Here is a 16,007-nt window from a genome sequence, read left to right on the forward strand (position 1 = left end):
CCTAGAGTCCCAGCTACTCGGGAGACTGAGGTAGAAGGATCGCCTGGGCCTGGGAGGTCAAGGCTGCAGTGAACCAAGGTGGTGCCACTGCACTTCAGCCTAGGTAACAGAGTGTGACCCCGTCTCAAAAAAAAAAAAAATTATTTGTGAGGGTGAAATTTAAATGCCTTTGATTGTGCAGAGCTATCAGTTATTCTTTGTTTTAATATTTAGTTTATTGTGAAATATAACACATATAGAAACGTACATAAAACACACAGGGTCATATGTGGTGGGTCAGGCCTATAATCCCAGTACTTTGGGAGGCCGAGGAGGGCAGATCAATTGAGGTCAGGAATTTGAGACCAGCCTGGCCAACATGGTGAAACCCCATCTCTACTAAAAATACAAAAATTAGTCGGATATCGTGGTGCATGCCAGTAATCCCAGCTACTAGGAAGGCTGAGGCAGGAGAATTTCCTGAGCCTGGAGAGGCAGAGGTTACAGTGAACTGAGATAGTGCCACTGCACTCCAGCCTGGGTGAAGGAGTCAGACTCTGTCTGAAAAAAAAAAAAAAAAAAAAAAGGCCAGGTGCGGTGGCTCACACCTGTAATCCCAGCACTTTGGGAGGCTGAGGCGGGTAGATCACTTGAGGTCAGGAGTTCGAGACCAGCCCGACCAACATGGAGAAACACCGTCCCTACTAAAAGTGCAAAATTAGCTGGGTGTGGTGTTGCATGACTGAAATCCCAGCTACTTGGGAGGCTGAGGCAGGAGAATGGCTTGAATCTGGAAGGCTGATGTTGTTGTGAGCTGAGATCACGTCATCGCACTCCAGCCTGGGCAACAAGAGCAAAACTCCGCCTCAAACAAAGAAACAAAGAAAAAACAAAACAAAAAAACAAAGAAACAAAGAAAAAACAAAACAAAAAAACCACAGTGTAACATGTTATTATAAAGACAGTGCTCAGGGACCAATTTTGCTGGTCCTGCGCCTCACTGTTTTTTAGAGTTTTACATCTTAAGTACAGGAGTCAACAAACTAGGCCTCTGCACCACATCTGGCAGCCAGGCTTTATTTATTTATTTTTTGAGATGGTATCTCAGTCTGCCACCCAGGCTGCAGTGCGGTAGCGCGATCTTGGCTCACTGCAACCTCCGCCTCCTGGATTCAAGCAATTCTCCTGTCTCAGCCTCCTGAGTAGCTGGGATTACAGGTGCGTGCCACCAAGCCTGGCTAATTTTTGTATTTTTGGTAGAGATGGGGTTTCACCACATTGGTCAGTCTGGTCTCGAACTCCTGACCTCAGGTGATCCGTCCGTGTAGGTCTGTCAAAGTGCTGGGATTACAGGCATGAGCCATGATGCGTGACCCAGCCTTTTTTAAAATGAGGGTTTCAGCTGGTGCGGTGGCTCACATCTGTAATCCCAGCACTTTGGGAGGCCAAGGCTGGTGGATCACCTGAGGTCAGGAGTTCGAGACCAGCCTGGCCAACGTGGTGAAACCCCATCTGTACCAAAATACAAAAATTAGCCAGGCGTGATGGCAGGCACATGTAGTGCCAGCTACTTGGGAGGCTGAGGCAGGAGAATCACTTAAACCGGGGAGGCGGAGGTTGCAGTGAGCCAAGATTGCACAATTGCACTCCAGCCTTGGCAACGATAGCGAAACTCCATCTAAAAAAAAAAAAAAAAAAAAAAAAAGATGTCCTTTTTTGTCTCTCAATCTCATTTTTTTTTTTTTTTTAAATTTTCAGACAGGGTCTCACTCTGATGCCCAGGGTAGAGTGCAGGGGCCCAATCTCTTAGCTCACTGCAGCCTCAACCTCCCAGTTCACATGATCCTCCCACCTCAGCCTCCCAAATAGCTGGGAACACAGATGGGCACCACCATGCCTGCCTAATTTTTGTATTTTTTGTAGAGATGGGATTATGCCATCTTGCTCAGGCTGATCTCAAACTTCTGGCCTCTCTGCCTCCACCTCCAAAAGTGCTGGGATTACAGGCGTGAGCTACCATGCCCAGCCCTGCTTTAATTTAAAGTGTATTACATATTAGTACAGCCACTTCAGCTCTTTTTTGGTTACTATTTTAATGTTGTACGTTTGTATCCTTTTCCTTTTTTTTTTTTTTTGACACAGAGTTTTGCTCTTGTCACCCAGGCTGGAGTCCTATGGTGCGATCTCAGCTCACTGCAACCTCTGCCTCCTGGGTTCAAGCGATTCTCCAGCCTCAGCCTCCTGAGTAGCTGGGATTACAGGCGCGTGCCACCAGGTCTGGCTAATTTTTGTATTTTCAGTAGAGATGGGGGTTTCTTCATGTTGGTCAGGCTGGTCTAGAACTCCTGACCTCAGGTTATCCACTGCCTGGGCCTCCCAAAGTGCTGGGATTACAGGTGTAAGCCACTGCGCCCGGCCAAAGTGGTGGATTTTTTTCCTCAGAAAATCTATTATTTTTCCAGAAACCAAATTTGTACAAGTTAACTAAATACTTATATTCTAATTTTTTTTTTTTTTTTTTTTTTTTTTTGAGACGGAGTCTCGGCTCTGTCGCCCAGGCTGGAGTGCAGTGACGCGATCTCGGCTCACTGCAAGCTCCGCCTCCCGGGTTCACGCCATTCTCCTGCCTCAGCCTCCCGAGTAGCTGGGACTACAGGCGCCCACCACCTCGCCCGGCTAGTTTTTTGTACTTTTTAGTAGAGACGGGGTTTCACCGTGTTAGCCAGGATGGTCTCGATCTCCTGACCTCGTGATCCGCCCGTCTCGGCCTCCCAAAGTGCTGGGATTACAGGCTTGAGCCACCGCGCCCGGCCAACTCTAATTTTTTTGTTCTGAGGTCTTATTGAGTTTTAAGAATAGAATTTTATCTTTACATGTTCAGAAAAATTAGAAAGTGTAGATAAAACATAATCAATAAAATAATGTCTTTCCTTCTGTTCAAGTTCATTACTATTAGCCGAGTGCAGTGACTCACACCTGTAATCCCAGCATTTTGGGAGACTGAGGCGGGTGGGTCACTTGAGCCCAGGAGTTCAAGACCAGCCTGGTCAACATGGCGAAATCCTGTCTCTACAAAAAATACAAAAATTAGCCAGGCGTGGTTGCAAGTGCCCGCAGTCCCAGCTACTGGCAAGGCTGAGGTGGGAGAACCACCTGAAGCCGGTAAGTCAAGGCTGCAGTGGTGCAGCCTCTGTCCCCAGGCTGGAGTGCAGGGGTGCAATCTCGGCTCACTGTAACCTCCGCCTCCCGGCTTCAAGCGATTCTTCTGCCTCAGCCTCCCGAGTAGCTGGGATTACAGGCACGGGCCACCACACCTGGCTAATCTTTGTATTTTTAGTAGAGAAGGGGTCTCACGATGTTGGCCAGGCTGGTCTTGAACTCCTGACCTCAAATGATCCACCTGCCTCGACCTCCCAAAGTGCTGGGATTACAGGCATGAGCCACCACGCCCGGCAGGTTCTTACAGGCAGGATCTCACTCTGTCACCCAGGTTGGAGTGCAGTGGCATGATCTCAGCTCACTGTAGCATTGACCTCCCAGCTCAGGCGATTCTCTTGTCTCAGCCTCCTGAGCAGCTGGGATCACAGGTGTGTGCCACCACACCTGGCTAATTGTTAAGTTTTTTGTTTTTTTTAGAGATGGGGTCTTGCTATGTTACCCAGTCTGGCAACATGGGATCCTCCAACTCCTGGCTTCGAGGGATCCTCCCGCTTCGGCGTCCCAAAGCGCTGAAAATTACAGACGTGAGCCACCATGCCCGGCCTATATTGTTTTATGTTTCTTCACTTTTGTTTTGTGGTCGCTGGAGGTCTGTTTCCTTCTTGGATTCCCTGCGCAGTGCTTCCACAGCTGCTCCATGTAATCTGCCCAAGACTTCTGCTGCATTCAGTTGAACACATAGGATAAAGCTCTTCAGGCCCGAGAGAGCCGACCGCACGAAGATCCGGTGTCATCTCCAGGAGAGCTGGTCTCGCCACTCGACCAGCGCCCTGGACAGCTCCAGTCAGTGTGAGCGCGGCCACCCGCCGCCGCGAGATTAAGAGCGCTCGGGGCCAGGAAGTCTCCCGTGGGAGTGAGGGCAGGCATGCGTCCGGAGGAAATCCCGCCTTCCGGCGCCCGCGGTTGGCCCTGGCCGCAGCCGGGTCGCTCCAAGTAGGAAGATAAGCGGGATTGCAGGAAGCGGGAGAGTCGGGAGGAGACGCGAAGGGCTCCTCTTCCCCATTGGCTGCGCCCGCGGAGCAGCCTCGTTGCGATTGGCCGTACGCGGGGGGCGGCAGTCCCGCGTCAGCCCGCCCCTCGGGCCGCGAGAGGCGCCGGGATCGCGGGCGCCGGCTGAGCCAGCGGCTCCTGGGAGGCTGCGTCCGCGCGCCGGCGGGGCGAGGCGACCGGGCCCTGCGCGTCAGGTCCTGGCCTGGGGCACCGGGGCGGCCGGCGGCGGAGGCGGTGCGGGCGCGGGGCTGGCGGGCGGCCGAGCCCGGGAGGCGGGCGTGGGCGCGGCGGCTGCACCGGGGCCTGCGCGGACCGCCCGCGGCGCAGCCTCGGGCCTCTCTCCAATCTAAGTGGTGGTGGCTGTGGGTTTTTCTGCAGGCGATCCTTTTGAGTAATTTGTTTCACGCACGCGCCCTGCTGTGGGGTAAAGCGGCAGATTCATGCTGCTGTCATTTGTCTTTAAAACGATGGGCCTCCTGTCGGGTGTGTGTGCCTTTTGGATTTGAGGGCAGGGGGATGACATTGTGACTTGGCCTCCTCTGACCGTCCATTCTCAAGGTCTCGCCAGCGTAGTGCAGAAACTCGGCACACCCTGCCTACCTTGGAAGGAGGCTTTCCCTTCCCCACCTCCCTCCCCTCCATCTCTTCCCTCTTTCCCTCTCTCCCCTTCACTCCCCTCCCCCAGCTCTTCTCTTCCCCCTTTCTGTTTTCTCTCTCTCTTTTTTTTTCTGCGTTAAACCTTTCGGGAGTGTCTTTGTAAACTATTAAAAAGAGTTAGGTCTTCAACATGTATGTTTACTTGCAGGCCTGAGAACTGGAGGACACTGGAGAAAAGATGCCCTCTGACTCTTTCTGTTTGGCTGCCCAGGCTCGCCTTGACTCCAAATGGTTGAAAACAGATATACAGGTGGGGTTTGACATGTCTTTTTCTTAGTGTGTTTCTGCTTCCATGTTTAAATTTCTCGTGTAAGGCTTTTTTTTAGGGTATGTAAAGGGAAGTCAGTTGTATCTTGCTGAATTAGAGGAGCAGGTTTGTTTCCTGTAACTTAAAATGTAACAGTCTTCATGGCTCTTTTTGTAGGTTGTGCAGGGCTGCCTTTTAATTAGTTTCTTGCAAGTGCAGGAAACTTGAGATCTATTCATAGGCAAAATTTTTTTCCCTATTTATTAGTAGTGGTTAAGAAATGTCACATTCCTAACCATATGATGGTGACTGTTGTTACTGATAGTTTTTGAGCTGTTTAGTTAACTGTGGAGGGGAAAATTGGAGAAGTAAGTTGTAGTAATTATGGCCTTTAGAAACCCATTTTATGAGGTCTTGTGTTTGTGTTTCTAGAGAGATAAGAGTCAGTTCAGTTGAGCTGTTTGTTTTGTATTTGTAACTCCTTATTAAGAGGAGTGCTCAGATTTTCACATCAAGAATATGAGGAAACAATGTTGGCCGTAAATATTAATTTTTTGATTTAATGAGATAATTGCAAGCTTCTCAGGACATTATTAAATAAATAATAACAGTAATATTTCAGTAGACAATCGTTTACCCCCAAGCTACTTTTATTTGGAAATGGCTTGGAAAAACTACTTTTGGAACTCCTTATCAACAGCAAAAAGAAGTGTTTGAAATATTTTCTGTGTGTCAGTGTATTTTCCTCCTCCCTAAGGTTAACCATCTTTTTTTTTTTTTTTTTTTTTTTTTTTTTGAGACGGAGTCTCGCTCTGTCACCGAGGCTGGAGTGCAGTGGCGGGATCTCAGCTCACTGCAAGCTCCGCCTCCCGGGTTCACGCCATTCTCCTGCCTCAACCTCCCGAGTAGCTGGGACTATAGGCGCCCGCCACCTCGCCCGGCTAGTTTTTTGTATTTTTTAGTAGAGACGGGGTTTCACCGTGTTAGCCAGGATGGTCTCGATCTCCTGACCTCGTGATCCGCCCGTCTCGGCCTCCCAAAGTGCTGGGATTACAGGCTTGAGCCACCGCGCCCGGCCCTTTTTTGTTTTTTTTGAGACGGAGTCTCGCTCTGTCACCCAGGCTGGAGTGCAGTGGCAGGATCTCAGCTCACTGCAAGCTCCGCCTCCCGGGTTTAGGCCATTCTCCTGCCTCAGCCTCCCGAGTAGCTGGGACTACAGGCGCCCGCCACCTCGCCCGGCTAGTTTTTTGTATTTTTTAGTAGAGACAGGGTTTCACCGTGTTAGCCAGGATGGTCTGGATCTCCTGACCTCGTGATCCGCCCGTCTCGGCCTCCCAAAGTGCTGGGATTACAGGCGTGAGCCACCGCGCCCGGCCAAGGTTAACCATCTTTAAGTATTAAGTAATCTGCCTTTTATAACACAGTGTTACATAGTACGACTGTTCATCAAAAGTCGTGTACGCTGTTAAGCAGTTGTTGATGATAGATGCACTAAAGTGTTATTGCCCTTTCCTAATTTTTCTTTTTCTTTTTAAACACGTATTGAGTGTTTGTAGATATGAGAGCCCAGTGTTTAGAACTGTGTTGTGGGGCCGAGTGCGGTGGCTCACGCCTGTTGTCCTGGCACTTTGGGAGGCCGAGGCGGGTGGATCCCCTGAGGTCAGGAGTTGGAGGCCAGCCTGACCCTGACCAAGATGGTGAAACTCCGTCTCTACTAAAAGTACAAAATTAGCCAAGTGTGGTGGTGTATGCCTGTAATCCCAGCTACTTGGGAGGCTGAGGCAGGAGAGTCGCTTGAACCTGGGTGGCGGAGGTTGCAGTGAGTCGAGATCACGCCATTGCACTCCAGCCTGAGCAATGAGAACAAAACCGTTTCAAAAAAAAAGAAAAAAAGAAATCTGTTGTTGATGATGGGATTGTTATTCATAGTGTAATGTTACATAAGACAGAGCACAGAGAATTGGGTCAAGAATTGGTGTACTCTTTGGGTTTGTTTCTCTTTAAACATTTCCTTTGATTTAGCTATAATGGTCTGTTTTTGTCATTTTAAGTGGGTGGGAGAGGTGAGAGATGAGTACTTCCTGAGATTCAGGCAAACTTGTTTTAATAATTGTTTTTATATTAGTGTTTATGTATTTTGAGAAACTTTTTGGACTAAAGGAGTTTACCTAATGAAGTTTTTTTCTTAGTAATTGTAATTTAATAACTGCTAAACATGAGTTCTAGTGTCTTGATCTAAAACTAGTTTAATACTGAATTGAGTTCCTGTGATGGGTTAGGCAGATAACCATACAGTGAAGCACCATTTATGTCTTAAGAGGGCCTGTTGTGGCCGGGCGCGGTGGCTCAAGCCTGTAATCCCAGCACTTTGGGAGGCCGAGACGGGCGGTTCACGAGGTCAGGAGATCGAGACCATCCTGGCTAACACGGTGAAACCCCGTCTCTACTAAAAAATACAAAAAACTAGCCGGGCGAGGCGGCGGGCGCCTGTAGTCCCAGCTACTCGGGAGGCTGAGGCAGGAGAATGGTCTAAACCCGGGAGGCGGAGCTTGCAGTGAGCTGAGATCCGGCCACTGCACCCCAGCCTGGGCGACAGAGCAAGACTCCATCTCCAAAAAAAAAAAAAAAAAAAAAAAAAAAAAGCGGGCCTGTTGTTTTGATTTATTAAGTGTAATATACAGTACCTGGCCCTTGTTACACATTTCCAGTATGATTAGAAAGTCTTCTTTTTTTTTTTTTTTGATATACAGTCTTACTCTGTTGCCCAGGCTGGTGTGCAGTGGTGCAATCTTGGCTCACTTCAACTTCCGCCTCCTGAGTTCAAGTGATTCTCCCACCTCAGCCTCCCGAGTAGCTGGGATTACAAGTGTGTGCTACCATGCATGCGCAACTAATTTTTGTATTTTTAGTAGAGATGGGGTTTCACCATGTTGGCCCGGCTGGTCTCCTGACCTCAAAGTGATCTGCCTGCCTCGGCCTCCCAAATTGCTGGGATTACAGGCGTGAGCCACTGCACCTGGCCAGAAAGTCGTCTGAATTCCTTCTAGGAGTAAGGGAAATGACTAGGTTTTGGATAGTGTGCACCAGAGGAAAAATGTGTCACAGGTCTAAGTAGCATGAAAAAAGTGATTGCTAACCTTTGTTTTATGTTCCTCCAGCATTGCTTGTTAAATGCAAGAAATGAATGCTGTTGTTTTATAAGGAATAAGCCATGGTTTCCCTCTTTGGGGAGCTTCCCTGCAGACAAGAATTGCAAATGGAAGCCTTGTGCTCACAGGTTTTACCCTTATCTTGTTGAGGATGGCTCTCCCAGCTGGAGTGGAAAGGGCTCCACTACTTGAGACTTTTGTATTGGAAATGGAATTGACACCTTGGTAATGAATAATATGTGGGGTAGGAAGATATTTCTTAGCCATAGGATTTAACAGATCTGTTTTCCACAGCTAATTTTGTTTGAAATGCCCTTGAAAGTGTTAGTAACTTAGAAAGGAAGAGTTTTTGGAGTATGAAAACTTTTAATGCTCATGTGTTACAGAGAGCACTTATCATCGACTTCTTGATCATAGACATTATTTGGATGCGTCAGGCCTAGGACTCTACATCCAGCAACCTCTCACACAGGGCTCATTTTATGCCAGGCATATATATCTGGTTATTACATATAAACAATTTAATTGTTCAACACTCAACACACTTTTTTTTTTTTTTTTTTGAGACGGAGGGAGTCTCGCTCTGTCACCTAGGCTGGAGTGCAGTGGTGCCATTTGGCTTACTGCAAGCTCTCCCTCCTGGGTTCCCGCCATTCTCCCTCCTTAGCCTCCCGAGTAGCTGAGACTACAGGCGCCCGCCACTATGCCCAGCTCATTTTGTGTAGTTTTAGTAGAGACGGGGTTTCACCATGTTAGCCAGGATGGTTTCGATCTCCTGACCTCGTGATCTGCCCGCCTCAGCCTCCCAAAGTGCTAGGATTACAGGCGTGAGCCACCACGCCCAGCCTGTTCAACACTCTTTTCTGCTTGTTGTTTGGAGTTATTGAATCACCATGTTTTCCTTCGCTGCTCTCGTGAAGAGTAATACATTACAGAGCTAAGAGGTTTTAGTCACATCACTTTTTATTTTTACAGTAAGAGTACTTTTAATCTGATGTGATTGGTAGTTTTTTAGCAAACCAAAAAGTCATTTAAGCAAATGAACCATAAAAAACAGTGCATGATACCTTAAAAGCTTTTTATTCTTAAAACACATGCCCGTTTGCCAGCTTTGTTGTAAGGTAAAGGGGCATGTCTTTGAGCATAGGTCCAGAATGGAGTTATTCTGCCCCTTCTTGCATAAGCTGCACTCAGATGAATTTCCTACAGTTTATATTTTTGGGTTCATTTTTAAGTGGCACAGGAAATTAGATATGCATGAAGCAATTTTTTTAAAGGTTTTTATTTTGAATTAATAATAGACTCTCAGGAAGTTGTAAAGAAAGTAGAGAGGTCATTGTATATTTACGCATACTGCCCCAGTGGTTACATCTTACGTAACTGTAATACAGTATAAAAACCCAGAAATTGAAATTGGTACAATGTGTGTGCATAGTTCCGTGCCATTCTATCATGTGTCTATAAATATACCTACTACCATAATTACTGTGCAGAACTGTTTCATCACTACAGGATCTCTCTCCTGCCCCTCTTCTGCCGTCATCTCTAACTCCTGACAACTGCTAATCTGTTCTCCATCTCTATAATTTTGTTATTGTGAGATTATCATATGATATGTGACCTTCGGAAATGATTTTCTTTACTCAGCATAATGCCCTTAGGTCCGTCAAGGTTTGTTGAGTATATTAGTAGCTAAACTGGGACCATTTATTTGTCTCTTCATCTAATCATCAAAAATGACTAAGCATAAATGTAAGCTTTTAGAGTTAAACTTACTGAATATAAATATTGTCACTTCGGCCGGATGCGATGGCTCACGCCTGTAATCCCAGTACTTTGGGAGGCCAAGGCGGGCGGATCACTTGAGGTCAGGAGTTTGAAACCAGCCTGGCCCACATGATGAAACCGTGTCTCTGCTAAAAATACAAAACAGGCGTGGTTGTGCACCTTTGTAATCCTAGCTACTTGGGAGGTTGAGGCAGGAGAACTGCTTGAACCCAGGAGGTGGAGGTTGCAGTGAGCCAGGATCACACCACTGCACTCCAGCCTGGCCAACACAGCAAGACTCTGTCTCAAAAAAAAAAAATTGTCACTTCATGCTTAGAAATATCAGCAGATGCCGGGCGCGGTGGCTCACGCCTGTAATCCCAGCACTTTGGGAGGCCGAGGCGGGCGGATCACAAGGTCAGGAGATCGAGACCACGGTGAAACCCCGTCTCTACTAAAAATACAAAAAAATTAGCCGGGCGCGGTTGTGGGCGCCTGTAGTCCCAGCTACTCGGGAGGCTGAGGCAGGAGAATGGTGTGAACCCGGGAGGCGGAGCTTGCAGTGAGCCGAGATCGCGCCATTGCACTCCAGCATGGGCGACAGAGCGAGACTCCGTCTCAAAAAAAAAAAAAAAAGAAATATCAGCAGATGGCCAGGTGTGGTGGCTCAGCCCGTAATCCCAGCACTTTGGGAGGCCGAGGTGGGTGGATCACGAGGTCAAGAGATGAGACCATCGTGGCCAACATGGTGAAACCCCATCTCTACTAAAAATACAAAAATTAGCTAGACGTGGTGGCACGTGCCTGTAGTTCCAGCTACTCAGGAAGCTGAGGCAGGAGAATCACTTGAACCCTGGAGGCGAAGGTTGTAGTGAGACAAGATCGCGCCACTGTACTCCAGCCTGGCTACAGAGTGAGAATCTGTCTCATTAAAAAAAAAAAAAAAAAACAAAACAGTAGATAAAAAAAGTATAAACATGAATATCTTGATAAATTCTATTCTCAGGCTTTCAGGTTCATAATACAGTTGATAGATGACAGGTAGAAATAGAAGAATTTGTAAATATAGGTATCTTCATTATGTTTTTTGGACTATAAGGGTGCTCTTTACCTCTAATATCCAAATACAGATGCCTCAAAAGAACAATTTTTGTTTTCAAAATTCAATGATAAAAAAGATGTGGTAACCCTGTATATGACATTTTGTCAGGTTAATTGAGAGCATTATGCAGCAAAAAAAAGTTTTTTTGTAGAGACAGCGTCTTGGTTTGTTGTCTAGGCTGGTGTAAAACTCCTGCATTCAAGGGATCCTCCTGCAAAGTGCTGTGATTACATGTGTGAGCCACTGTGCCTGGCCTGTTGTTTTAAAGAACTAACTTTTAACTTTGGTTCTTGGAAAAAACTAATAATACTAGTTATAGGAAAAAAAAAAAAAAAGAAAAGGGTTTAGCCATGGGACTTTGATGACAATTCCTTTTTTTTTTTTTTTTTTGAGACACAGTCTCTGTTGCCCAGGTTGGAATACAGTGGCACTGTCTCAGCTCACTGCAACTTCCACCTCCCAGGTTCAAGCCATTCTTGTGCTTCAGCCTCTTAAGTGGCTAGAATTACAGGCATGCACCACCCAGCTAATTTTTTACATTTTTAGTAGAGACGGGGTTTCACCATGTTGCCCAGGCTGGTCTTGAACTCCTAAGCTCAGGCAATCCACCCGCCTTGGCCTCCCAAAGTTCTGGGATTACAGCAGTGAGCCACTGAGCCCAGCAGATGACAATTGTTTATGAAGAAGAAATTGAGTAACCTTTTTAAGGCATTCAAGAAAAGAAAATGTGAATCAAGCATTTTTGTTCCAGCAAAACCGACTTTTCAGATGAAAAACCCACAAACTTTTCAATGAGCTGTGACTTAGGAAGTATTGTTCTTATGAGCCCTTCCTTAGGAATGGAGTAGAGAAGATCTTTGGATAACTAGGTGACTGTAGATCCACCTGCAACTGATGGTGGGCATGAAGCAGTTATTTGTTAAACTTAGACTACATGAGTGTTAAGGGAGAGAGCGTAGAGTATCTCTTTGTTGATTAATATGCTTAGACATTGTAGATTATGGTTGTAACTGTTATGCAGTGTTTCATCTGTTAACCTCATCCATCACAATTTCCACTTTTGTATTTTCATTTCTGGAGATTCCATTTGAGTCCTTTTTATATCTTCTGTTTCACCCCTTATCACATTCATGCTTTCCTTCTATTAGCTTAGGGAGCATTTCTGTAAGAGAACTTTTAATGTCCTTGTCTGTGAATTCTGTAATCTCTGATCACTTCTAGAGCCATCTCTGTTGATTGATTCGGTCACTTCTATTGATTGATTGCCGTAGTTATGGGGGCATGGTTGCATGCCTGCTAATTTTTGATTGAATGCTAGACATAAATTTTATGTTCTATGCAGGATTTTGTTTTATTTTTTTAAAGAGCCTTAGTTTTGTTCTGCCATACGTGTAAGTTACATGGGGTCAGTTTGATCTTTTCAAAGCTTGATTCTAAGGTTTGTTAGGGCTGATCGACACAGCCTTTACTCTTGGGCTGATTTATCCATACTGCTAAGGCAATACTCTTCTCAGGACTCCGCCTGATGCTTGGTGTATGAGAATGTCTTTCTGTCCTTGTTTGTGGAAACACAGGCTTTTCCTAGACTGTGTGCATCATGGCAATGCTGCTTATTACTTTCTAGTGCTTCTTTCCCCAGTGTTCCATAGTTTTCTTAACCTATGCCCAGAGTAGTACTCAGACAGACACTCAAGGGGCGCCTCCACTCATCTCTAGAGTTTGCTGTCGTCTTGTTCTTTGGCCTAAGTATAGCTGATCTGTCACCTGAACTCAGCAAGATCTTTGGGCTCTGTTTGGGTTCCGCTTTCCTGTGCTGCAGCCTGGAAGCTGCTTCTGGGCAGTGTTTCCTTCTCTTAGGGATCCCAGCTCTGGGCTGTCTGTTGTCCACTTTTTGGTAACACCTTTTCGGTATATTCTGTCCAGTTTTCTAGTTGATTATAGCAAGAAAGTAATTTCTACATAATTAATCCTTTATAGGCGAAGGAAGCACAGGCCTTCCCAGTCTGTTTTTAATCAAATCCATTGAGTTTTAAATTTTACTATTGTATTTTTATATTCCAGAATTTCCATTTTTTAAAAATACCAACTTTATTGAGGTATAATTACAATAAACACATCCCTTTAAAATGTTTAGTTTGAAGTGTGTGACAGTTTCTTTAACTGCCACTTTAGGTACTTTTTTCTAGTTTCAACTTCTATGTTGAAATTGTTAATATGATCTTTTTGTTTCTGAGATGGAGTTTGCTCTGTTGCCCAGGCTGGAGTGCAGTGGCACAATCTCGGCTCACTGCAGCCTTCACCTCCTGGGTTCAGGTGATGCTCCTGCCTCAGCCTCCCAAGTAGCTGAGACTACAGGTGCCTGCCATCACACCCAGCTAATTTTTGCATTTTTAGTAGAGATGGGGTTTCACCAGATTGGCCAGGCTGGTCTTGAACTCCTGACCTCGTGATCCGCCTGCCTCGGCCTCCCAAACTGCTGTGATTACAGGCATGAACCGTGCCCGGCTGTTAATAGGATCTTTTAATTGCTTGACCGTATTAAAGGTAGTTCTTTTAAAAGTGTATTTATAAACCTTGTCCAACCCCATAGATTCCTTAGCTACCTCTCTGTGTCCCTCTTGGTTTACTCATGCCTGTGGGCTGCCCTTCGGCTCCAATCTCCGCTATGATGTCACACAAGACAGTTGGATTATGGCTTCCTGACTGCCTACCAAGGAGCCAGTGACAGCCTGGAGGGTGCGGTGAGTGTGGGTGTGAATTCCCCGAGGTGTGAACGTTCACCACTTTACAAGGAGAGAGGAGGGAACTCAATGGTTTCATTCCTCCCTTTTTCTTTCCTCCTTGGACTATTTTATGGTGTAGTTTCTTCTTGCAAACCTTCTGGAAAAGCCACATAGGCCTAGTGAATGTGCTGACTGAACAATTGGTTGTATTTGCAGCTCACTGAGAAGAGGTGGCACTAACATAAGGGTCAGCACATTTTTTCCATAAAGCACCAGATGGTAAATGTTTACGTGGGCTGTACGTGCTCTTTTACAACAACTCACCTTGGCCACTGTCATGCGAGAGCAGCCACCAAACGTGTGTGGGGCAATATTCCAGGAAAACTTGGTAGATATCAGAATTTGAATGTCATATAATTTTCATGTGTTGACATATGATTTTTTCTTTTTTTTCCTGAGAGGGAGTCTTCCTCTGTTGCCCAGGCTGGAGTGCAGTGGTGCGATCTTGGCTCACTGCAACCTCCACCTCCCAGGTTTAAGCAGTTCTCCTGCCTCAGACTCTGGAGTAGGTGGGATTACAGGCATGCACCACCATGCCTGGCTAATTTTTTTTTTTTTTTGGTATTTTTAGTAGAGACGGGGTTTCCCCATGTTGGCCCAGCTGGTCTTGAACTCCTGACCTCATGATCCACCCCCCCGCCCCCGCCTTGGCCTCCCCAAAGTCTGGGATTACAGGTGTGAGCCACCGCACTTGGTTGACATATGATTCTTTTGATTATTTTTCAACCATTGAAAAATAGAAAATCACTCTTTTTTAATATATATTTTTCTTTTTTTAGGAAATTAAAGGAAGTAAGAATGGCTCCTACATAGGCAGAGTAGGCTGAAATCACGCTTAGCCGACTGTGAAGTCCTATACCTCATACCGTTGCTTCGCTGATCTCCTTGTCTCGCTCTCCCACTTCCCTCACCCCATTTCCCTGAGCTGGGGTCTGCTGAGCAGAATGTCAGCACTTCAGTTCATTCCTCAGGCTCGTCTTCCATGACAAAAGTCTGTATATTTCTGTTTTCAGAATCCACTCTTGGTCTATTCTATTGACTTCTATTTTTTTTCATTTTTCTTTTTTTTTTTTTTTGAGACGGAGTCTTGCTCTGTGCCCCAGGCGGGAGTGCAGTGGCGCGATCTCGGCTCACTGCAAGCTCCGCCCCCCCCCGGGTTCACGCCATTCTCCTGCCTCAGCCTCCCGAGTAGCTGGGAGTACAGGCGCCCACCACCTCGCCTGGCTAATTTTCTTGTATTTTTAGTAGAGACGGGGTTTCACCGTGTTCGCCAGGATGGTCTCGATCTCCTGACCTCGTGATCCGCCCGTCTCGGCCTCCCAAAGTGCTGGGATTACAGGCTTGAGCCACCGCGCCCGGCCTTTTTTTCATTTTTCAATGAGGTGGTATTGTATCTTTGTCATTATTATTTTTGCTTGAGTTCCAGATATTGTATGTACAATATTGTAGCAATAAATCGAGGCTCTGGGTAGCAATATCTTCCTCCAGAGAGGATGTTCTAGGCAATCCTAGGTCACTGCAGGCCCGTTGGAAATTGAGAGAATGCGAAACTGGGATGGTTTCTGTGAAGACTGGTCTACTTCTCACTCACCTGTATTTCTGGTGTGTGGTCCTTTGAGGTTCCAGCTCAGAGCGTGGGGTCCGCCAGGCCTCTTTCTCCTGTATGAGGGCCCTGGGAGTCTGTCAGAAGCTCCGCTCTGCTTCTCTGTCTCATCCCTGCTTGCTTAGGTTCTCTGGGCCTCTTTCTTCCTCTCATGGGTCTTAGGCTTTAGGAAGACCTCACTCCCTTGCTGCTTCTAGGATATCTTCAAATCGATGTACTTCATGTTCCTATCTGACGTTTCCAATTGTTCTAGGAACCTGTTCTTAACATTTTTTCATATGTTGTCCTACGTTCAGTAGGGGTTTAGTATTTTTCTGTAGGTTTAAGAAAAAAAGCCGTATACCTTTACTCATCTGCAAATATTTGAACAGATTACTTCTCTGTCAAATTGTAAGGACATGAAAAAGAAACATTTTCTAACCTATACGTTAATCAGGTATTCATTTGTTATATTATTCTGTTTTGGATTTTATTGCCTGACTATAGTCATTTTAATAAATGCCTTAACGGG

At 46.1% G+C, this 16,007-nt stretch overlaps 3 protein-coding genes across 6 annotated transcripts in view; 2 read left to right on the forward strand and 1 right to left on the reverse strand.

Annotated features, from left to right (window-relative positions):
- Positions 1 to 10,327, reverse strand: part of NIPA1 (NIPA magnesium transporter 1) — a 96,198-nt gene extending 85,871 nt beyond the window's left edge. The window contains exon 1 of one of the 2 annotated variants that reach the window (XM_077938888.1): positions 10,104 to 10,327. The gene's annotated coding sequence lies outside the window, so the exon portion shown is untranslated. Of the gene's footprint in view, positions 1 to 10,092 lie in introns of both variants that reach the window. The other variant, XM_077938887.1, reaches the window with a different exon arrangement.
- The window catches only part of LOC100424132 (E3 ubiquitin-protein ligase HERC2), a 119,117-nt gene that overhangs the window by 38,623 nt on the left and 64,487 nt on the right, over positions 1 to 16,007 (forward strand). The gene's annotated exons all lie outside the window — the stretch shown is intronic.
- Positions 4,266 to 16,007, forward strand: part of HERC2 (HECT and RLD domain containing E3 ubiquitin protein ligase 2) — a 219,844-nt gene continuing 208,102 nt past the window's right edge. For all 3 annotated transcript variants that reach the window (XR_013395438.1, XM_015141725.3, XM_077938885.1), the window contains exons 1-2: positions 4,266 to 4,382; positions 4,994 to 5,095. Coding sequence is in view for 2 of the 3 variants with exons in the window: in XM_015141725.3 (XP_014997211.3) it covers positions 5,024 to 5,095 (72 nt within the window). In the remaining variant the exon portion in view is untranslated. The remainder of the gene's footprint in view (positions 4,383 to 4,993; positions 5,096 to 16,007) is intronic.

This window comes from Macaca mulatta, chromosome 7 (assembly GCF_049350105.2).
Source record: "Macaca mulatta isolate MMU2019108-1 chromosome 7, T2T-MMU8v2.0, whole genome shotgun sequence".
In the NCBI taxonomy this organism is placed as follows: domain Eukaryota; kingdom Metazoa; phylum Chordata; class Mammalia; order Primates; family Cercopithecidae; genus Macaca; species Macaca mulatta.